Source organism: Penaeus vannamei, chromosome 22 (assembly GCF_042767895.1).
Source record: "Penaeus vannamei isolate JL-2024 chromosome 22, ASM4276789v1, whole genome shotgun sequence".
Taxonomy (NCBI): Eukaryota; Metazoa; Arthropoda; class Malacostraca; order Decapoda; family Penaeidae; genus Penaeus; species Penaeus vannamei.
Genome location: NC_091570.1, coordinates 33,571,371 through 33,580,490, shown reverse-complemented (window position 1 = coordinate 33,580,490; position 9,120 = coordinate 33,571,371). Strand labels below are relative to the sequence as shown.

Below are 9,120 nucleotides of genomic sequence, written 5' to 3'. Positions count from 1 at the left end.
CTATCCTTACCTAACCTCACCTAACCTTACCTTTCACATTTAATATTACCTTACCTAAGCCTAGCCTACACTTACCTAACCTTACCTAACCAAACTTAACCCATTACAGCGGGTATAATTTAAAGCTGAAAATGAAAGATTTGGGGCGGCTACGAAATCGGCACGCAGGGCTGGCCCGGACTCTGCTGCTGCGTCGGAGCACGAGCCCCAATACAGTGTCACACTGGCGGGACGCCCAGCAATGTTTATTTTTTTGGGTGTCTCGTATGTGGGACACCTGTCATTAGTGGGTTAACCTAACCAAACCAAACCAGGCTTAACCTTACCTAATTGAGAGGGGTATCATTTCATGTCAAGACAGCACCATTGTGTTCATTTCACCATGGATGTGTAGACCAGGGGCCAGATACTCAATTGCATTACAGTGCTGTATCTCCTTAAGGCGCCTTAGCTTACTGCCAAATGTTCCTATGACCCCTACACAGAGCAAGGGACCCGCTATATTGGTACAAGTTAAGGCACCATACAATTAATACATTACAATATGTGTTTTGCCCAATTATAGTGTTATTAGGTGTATTTGAACCAATCGTGGGCTAGTAAATAAGGCAATAAGTGTAATATTCCAATATAACCGAGATTTGCTTTTCCCGATAGGTTAGGTTAGGTGTTGTATCTGTAAACAGTACTGAATTCGACCTCAGATTTATTGGTTTAATTTGTATTTTTTTTTTTATTGTTATTAATGGTAATGTCAGTATTTACATTATTACCTTATTTGTGGGTGAGTGGACATCATGATGATTCAGAGAAAAAGGAGATTACTTTACATATATAGTTAAGCCTTTAAAACTTATTCCAAGTATTATTTGTATAGCTGGTAATTGGTATGAAAATTTCTCTTCTAATATTAGCCGTTCTTTCAAGCAAAGACTTGCTTTAATCTAATTTCATGGTATTCATGCAGTTCCTTAATAAGGTACTCCTTTTTGTAGGGAATCTTGCATACTTCTTCTTTGTTACTTATTCTGGAACATTTTAATAAAAAAGTCCCATCATGCCACAGCTGGACACAGTGTTATGTTTACAAAATCAGCTGATTGGTATTTACAGCTTGTGGTTGGTCAAGATTCCCTAAAAGCCACCTGAAACAACAGCTCTTATTGGCCACTGAAGATCCAACGCCTTATGTGATTTAAGGTGCTGCAGGATTTAAGGCAGGGTTAAGGCATTTGTGTATACAAAGCTAAGTCTGAGATATGGAGCCCAAGACAGGCTGTAACTTAAGTCGCCACAGGACAGTTAAGGCCTTCAGCATGCCTTAAGTTTAAGACTGTTTTGAGTATCCAGCCCTAGGGCTTTTCTGACATACCACATCCATGATAATTTTACCTTAGATATTTTAGTTTCACACAGCCATCCAGGAGAAATAATAGAATCGAAAGTGATTTTTTTTTGGGGGGGGGGGGGGGGAATCCGAATGAGAGTCAGGATTAAAAAAGGAAAGGAAAGTGCTAAAATGAAAAATTCAGCTAAACTTTGTAAGAAGATAGTGAAACTGTAAAAATGAAAAACCTGAACCAAACTTCGTAATAAAGAATTGAAAGAAAGTGTAAAAGTGAAGTTCCTGAGCCAAATTTCGTGAAAAAGAAAGAAAAAAAAAGTGAAAGAATTGGAGAAATGAAAATATCAAGTCTAACTTCAGATTAAAAATCAGAAAAGAAAGGAGAAATAACACAATTAAGATTAAAATAGTTGATAAACATGTAAACTTTTCATTTTGGCGTTGCAAGATGTGCTGTGCCAGTGTCAGTGTTGCCAAAATCCTGATGAAATTTCCTAAAGATCGCCACACAAACTAAGCATATCTTCCTTACCTATATGTGCCCTACAAAATGCGCTTTCCAGCGGCCACATTGAGGGACTGTGCATTTTGCGTTCCTCTACTTTCTCTTTATGTTATTGGTATGAGCGCCAGTTTTGGGATCAACAAAATTACATGAATGGTTCACTTTGAGTTTTGAAGCCATCTTTGTTCAGAACAGTCAGAAATCATAGTTGTCCCGTGTTGCACATAGTCTTCTTTCAATGGGTATGAAAAAAAGGTCTTTCGTTTCTCAGCAAAATTCACCAAACACCCACAGGCCCGCTTTCACTCGTCCTACATTATACTTTCTCTTTCCAAATTTACTTATGTCAACGTCCACAGTTTTCCTGGCCACCCTATCAATGCACAAATATTCATGCACCAAGAGACAAACACTTCACTAAAGAAACTGGACCAATCATTTATGGCATTATCACTTCTAATTTGTTTGTATGAAAATCCTCTTCACAGAAATAATTACAAAACCACGAGTCTGTTTCCACGTCTACTTTCAATTTGTCAAATTAGGTTTCATTAAAAATTGTTTGAACTAAGGCACACCAGCATCATTTCATATGACCCTTAGCACAAGATTTATCACAGCAGAAGTCTTTTCTCCTATAGCATTCACTGCTGCAAATGGGACAATTAAATGTTTTCAGTATAACACCATGAGCACATACATAATCCAAATTGTTTTCAGTATTTCCAAGAAATTTCAGTAAAAAATCACCATGCCCATAGTTGCAGCCGGTGCACAATATCATTCTCACTTGTTTGCACGAAGGTCATTAGGGTCGAAATGAAAAGTGTACTCAAAAATGGCAGACGAATCAGTAATGATAGGTTCATGACATTAACTGATTAATAATCTAAGATATTGTACATTATCATTTATCTTAAATGATACATAGATAGATAAATATTGTGAACATAATGAATCCTAGAAATGTAAGAATAGTATAATCAAATGTTTTTTTAACTTTATACAAATTTATTGGGGATACACAGCAACATCTATGAACTTTTCAGAAAACTCACTGTATTGTTTACATCCGAGATGGTTAAGTTAACGAGGTTTGTGGACCTTTGAATTTCAAGTAAAGCACAACTTGTGAGGTCCTCACAGTTTTATTAACTATGCAGACATGTACAAGCACTAGTCAATAATTCTATTATGCTTATGCTCTGTATACATAGTGCGGCCGCCTTAATAAGCATTGCCAACAGTATTGGTAATGTTTACAAATTGACCTTACCCCTCAAAGGTTAAGTCCATTTCCCCAGCCATTCCTGGGAAATCCACACACTGTGCCATATGAACCAAAATCCCTCTTAGCCCAGCCCCCAATTTGATTACCATATTTCCTTATTGGGTGCTCCATGCCTGGACAACCACAAACTCTATTAACCCAGTTAATAAAAGACTCTCTATAGGCATGGGTGGACTGCATTCCAGGATTGCAAAATTATTGCTTGCTATTATACCTCCCCAAATTGCTTTTTTTCATTTGTTGCTTTTGCTGTCCAGAACTTACAGAAGTGATTGTTTCTTTGAAGTATAGGTTAAAAGTATTATTTTACAATAATTGAAGAAAAAAAATAGGTTGTGAGTTTTTTCAGAATTTTATAATGAACAATAAAATAATTTGGGGGGAAAGATAGAGAGAGATAGAGGACTGAAGTGATTCAGAGCTGCCGTGCACCCCCTCAGGTGTGGGTCTGCTAGAGAAGACTATTAATTTCTTGAGAAATAATATATTTTTAAATCATTAAGGTAATTCTGAAATTAATTTTTATTACCATAATTATCCAAAATCTACCCAGTTCAGAGTAATTGCCTAAACCAAGAGTTTATTTTTTCCCCAATCCACACTTGGTAAAACACATCTAAATGTTTGTACTCAGATTTGGAGTAAATAATGTTGTAAAAAATCCAATGCATGTGGTAAGTACTCGTATTCATTTAGTCTGTATACCTGTTAAATAGCTATTGCTTTTAATGATTAAATGATAAATTTCATAAGTGCAATAGATTTTATTCATCATTACATTACTTTTTCACTTCATTATTTACCTTTGGTAGTATTAATAGGGATGTCAGTATTTTTTTTCTATTATGTGGTGCACTATAGTAGTAATGTATTCCAAAATGATATGTCACATATGTTCATTTTATTTCACCATGTTACTTTTCTATATTGTTATCATAAAGTACAGGAGGAAGGAGAGAGTTAATATAGAAAATGTTAGTTGAAAAGAAATTGTCAAATAAAAAGCCTGGAATGTGAAAGAGGATGTGTTGTTAGATGCAGCCTAACAATTCTATAAAGATGTCAACAAAAACAAGGTGAAACTGAAGAAAGTGTCCCCGCATTCAAAATGTTTATTGCCAAGAAAAGGTAGAATTCTTAATTAATCTACTCTTAATTACTCTGATTAAGAGCAGATTTGAAAGACATGTCAAAAAATAATGTGGACAAATAAAGATCAAGTAAATAGAGGGAAAAGCAGAAGGCTGATAGTGATGTAAAGCAAATATAGCACATGTTAGGAATTTTCATTACAATGAGATGAAATGTCAGTCACTTTTAACTTAATTGTCTGTGAAATTATTTACTAAAGCTATCAATACTCATGTAAGCAAACAAAAAATAATATCAAATTTGTTTTATCAAATACAAAATATGCCTAAAATAAAGAATAGATATGAGAGGAGCTTCATGTGCACAACTAACAGAAATATTATGTACCTCCTTTCCCTTGGATGCATACCAGGCACCAGAAAAGATAATGACTTTTAAATTGCAGTTAACTCATTAGCTGTAGCTACATGAACTGTTCATTTTTGTGAATTTTAGTACACACAAATGGGTCCATCAAGGGGTCAGTTTGTACCTTGCATTTGTTTGTTTGTTTGTTTCTTTCTTTCTTTCTTTCTCTCCAGTGCTATTGGAATCAATAATGTCTTTATTATTATTGATACTATAATTATTTTAACAAAATTAAAATACTGATAGCAATTTAAGAAAGAATCTGCAAAAATCAAGGAAAAGGGAAACAGGTGAGATAGGTTGGATTATATAATAATTGACTCCTTGGTGACTAAGCACTTTTGGAGCCATCTTTATGTGAACAGTTGATAAACCAAAATCGCAAGGAACAAGGTGTCTATACCTAACCATCTCTGCATAATGGGTTAAAAACTTAGTTTGGCCTAGATATGAATGATACTGTAAGGACTGCCTTTACACACCCTGTATTGCATTGCTCATCAATAACCTGTTTTCTATCTGTAACAGTCATTGTTACACTTCAGGACTAGATGTTGTTTCTTTGTCTATTAACAAAGCCCTTCATTCCTTCTGTATGGCTTTGCATGTGTGGATGTTGCAAAGAAAATGAATTCTTCTGTACAGGTTTATGTTTTCATTTCAGATTAAAGGGAATACCCATGGCTTATGAGAAGATACAGTTGGTTTCGAGCAATGGATGGTTGTTTGATACAAATCCTTTCCATCATGTTGTAGTTCGAGCTATGTTCTATGTCTTTACTCCCCAAATTGGCAACATATTAGAAGGTTAGTTATTTGTATACATTGTACATATACAAGATATTCAAAGGGGATTTCATAGTCATGAAATATGTACAATCCCCAAGAACTTTTGGTCAAATGATAGTTTACCTTTCACAAATTTCAAGGATGTGCTTTATTTTTAATGTATCCTTTTATTAATTATTTTAATGTATCCTTTTATTGATTTTCAGCTACTGTGAAAAAGAAGTCAATAAATCATGTGGGTTGCCTTGTTCATGGAATGTTCAATGTGTCAGTCCCCAGACCACAGGAAGAGGCAGTGGAGAATTGGTGTGGCACTTGTGTGCAGGAAGGAGACGTTGTAAAACTTACCATTACAGATCTAAACGTGACCACCTACATTCCGTACATCAAAGGTGAATTGGACCCAGACAGGTTAGTTTGTTATTTTAATTATAATTTACCATGAATGTTTTTATCATAATGTGTGAATATAAAAAAGTTTAATATACCTGAAATATTCATTTATAATCAACTAAATTTTCTAATCTTGAAATAACTGCATCCTGGGCTAACAGCCCAGGATGCAGTAATTAAAATTTCTGAAAGGATTCCTAAACTCAAGCTTTAAGTGCTACCCTTTCTAAAGTAAATTGGAACTTTGGATATTCTGAAACTACCTTTACCTCTCTCTTTGCAGTTGGCATTCCTAGCAAAATTCATGGCCAAAATATATTACATACTGTAAAGATTATGCAATCTTTCAATAGTTTAGTTTTAGTTGTTATCATTCCATATGTAAATGACTCTGAAAAAATTATATACAAGAAAAAATTTAATTGTTTCGATAGATTAATGTGACATGTATACATTACAATAACAAGGAAGCATTAATCAAAAACTCTAAATGAATGGTTAGAAATTTTGAAAAATAAATTAATAAATGAATATAAAAAATCTGCTTATGGTGGTTTACATCCAACTTGTAGATGCCAGGAAGGCAGTCTGCCTATATAAAAAAAAATAGTTGTAGTTCAATAGATAGTGCCTGTGACCTTAAGAGAATGTATTTTTATAATGTTGCAAATGCTCTGAGGCCACAAAAAGAAAGTTCATGTTTTGCGATCGGGCAAAAGTGAAAACTGATGAGGCAATTTTTCATTATTTATTTCTACAAGCATTTAAAGAAGAGAACAGCAGCTTGGGAGTTAAGTGATGTTCTGCGATTTTGGGGGGAATAATGACATATTTTTGGCAGGTGGTGGACGCAAAACAGGATCTTTGATTCTCAAGGCTGTATGTGTGGAGGGTAGATAAAGAGAATTGTGTTTAAATTGCTAATATTCGGGCTTGAGGAAATTATGAAGGGAGATAAAGAGAAAAATATAAGGCTACACACACCCTACCTTGGCTAAACCCTCAACTTTTCCCATGTTGTTTGGAAGGCTTGTTTAGGCGAATGGGGAATAGTGTTTTCGAATCTTACATAGCACATTAGGGTTTTTGAATAGATAAAAAGGTTTCTAACTGTTTAATAATGTGGCTGCTAGTGTCCTTTGATATAGCCATTTCTCAGTGTATGGTAATTAAAAAAGAAAAAAAGAAAAAAAGGGAATGGCATTGCTGTCTTCTCTGTAGAAGTAATTTTTTTAATTGCTGATTTTGCTGATATTTTATGTTGAGTTATCTAAGAGAATGTTTTTCACAAACTCATAATTATAGTTTATATTTGCATGTGGCCATAAACTAAAATAATTAACTTTTTTCAGTATTATTTTTTTTTACTTTTTTTCCACTTATAATCACATGTCAGCTTCATGGTATGAAAAATTATTGGTGAGAAAAGTAAAAAATACAACATGGCGTCTACTAGGTAGAATTGTTCAGGAGACTAGCAACTAAGAAAAAATAGAATTATATATATATATATTTTTTTTTTCTTGTTGACTTTACAGAGTTCAAGAGTTGGTAGATGCCAGACGTGAGGAGGAGGAGCAGAAGGCCGAAGCTAACAAGAAAGTCACTTTTGATGACGACAGTGGAATCAGTAGTAATGATCATGAGGAAAACGTTGTACCAGAAGTGAAGAAGAAAAAGAAGAAAAACGTGAGCTGCAGTGACAGTGATGACCAGAATAACACTGTAATGGATGACTCGGAGGATGCAACTGAAGTAGATGGCACTCAGGAATCCCAAAAGAAAAAGAGGAAAAGGAACCAGGAAGATGGAGAAGCTTCTAACGTGTTTTTATTAAAAGATGTAGAAAAGAAAAAGAAAAAGAAAAAGAAGCAAAAGCAATACCAAGAGAGTGATGATGAAGTTGACCCAGAAGAGAAGACTGAAGAGAATGACATACTTGACTCCTTATTAAATGAGAGTAGTATTAGTAACTCTGATGCTACACCCAAAAGAAAAAAGAAGAAAGGAGACAAGTTAGATGAAGAAGAAACCCCCATTAAATCCTCATTAAGTGATTCGGAAAGTAAAGAAACCAAAAAGAAAAAGAAAAAGCACAAGAAAAGAATTGAGTCAAGTGATGTACATGTTGAAGAAAATGACTTATTGGACTCTTTGTTAAATGAGAGTATTAATAGTAACTCTAATGATACACCCAGGAGAAAAAAGAAGAAGCAAGACAATTTAGATGAGGAAGAAGCCACCGATACATTGTCATTAAGTGATTCTGAAACTAAAGAAACAAAAAAGAGAAAGAAAAAGCACAAGAAAAGAATGGAGTTGAGTGATATAGATGTAGAAGAAAAGGATACAGAAGAAAATGACTTTAGGGATGTATCTAGTAATTTACTGAATGAAAGAATGGCTAGTGATTACAATACCACGCCCAAAAGAAAGAATAAACAAGCTCTAGAGAGCGAAGATGTCGATAAATTTGTTTTAAATTCTGATTCCAAGTCTGAAGATGAAAAGAAGAAGCATAAGAAAAATAAGCATAGAGCAGTAGAACCAAGGGAAGAGAATGAAGTTAATTTAGATGAGATGTTGGATGACTTGATGAAGGAAATGTCCCCATCTAAGCCTAGTGGCAAAACCCCTGATGCTGTGAAGCCAACAAAGTCCAAGAAACGTAAAGCAGATGAAGATCTGAACAGTAGCAGAAGTAGCAAGAGGAAGAAAGTATAAAATCCCTTTATTTTATCTAGCTGGTTTTACATTATTTCCTGGATTGAGACTCAAAAATTATGTTGTCAAGACTGACTTTATAATCACCCAGATACCAAATACTTGCAGTTCTATGAAAGTGTAACATTTCTCACCTATTGAGTGAACTATCAGCTGTTCTTGCTGTTCAATTGTTGTACACAATTTGAATGAATATTGAAAAATTTAATTCGAAGTAATTGAAAAACAAGGGCCATGTAAATATGACCTTCATGATCATTCATGACAATACGGTGACTTTTTTTTTTTTGTTTGTTTGTTTATTAAATCAGGTTTACATAGTCAAACTTAGTTTCATTTAGCCATATCCTTCAGTCAACTCATTCACACACACTAACACATCTCTCACATAATCTCTCATTCATCTCTCTCTCTCACATTCTCACAATTACTCACTATCTCACAAACTATTATTTTTTCCTACTTACATCGATGTATGTTGGTTCAGTTCTATATATTCTAACAAATATTGTGCTGAAGTGCCAGCCCCCTATTGAGTGCTTCATGTTTTCTAGCATCACTTACTATTCCAGC

The 9,120-nt window shown here is 34.4% G+C and overlaps 1 protein-coding gene across 1 annotated transcript in view; it reads left to right on the top strand.

Moving 5' to 3' along the window:
* LOC113819921 (DNA-directed RNA polymerase I subunit RPA43) overlaps positions 1-8,873 on the top strand; it is a 10,601-nt gene extending 1,728 nt beyond the window's left edge. Inside the window, exons 2-4 of the mRNA XM_027372156.2 lie at positions 5,306-5,448; positions 5,637-5,841; positions 7,362-8,873. Of these exons, the coding sequence (XP_027227957.2) occupies positions 5,306-5,448; positions 5,637-5,841; positions 7,362-8,547 (1,534 nt within the window). The 3' untranslated portion in view covers positions 8,548-8,873. The remainder of the gene's footprint in view (positions 1-5,305; positions 5,449-5,636; positions 5,842-7,361) is intronic.
* Positions 8,874-9,120: the final 247 nt, after the last annotated feature.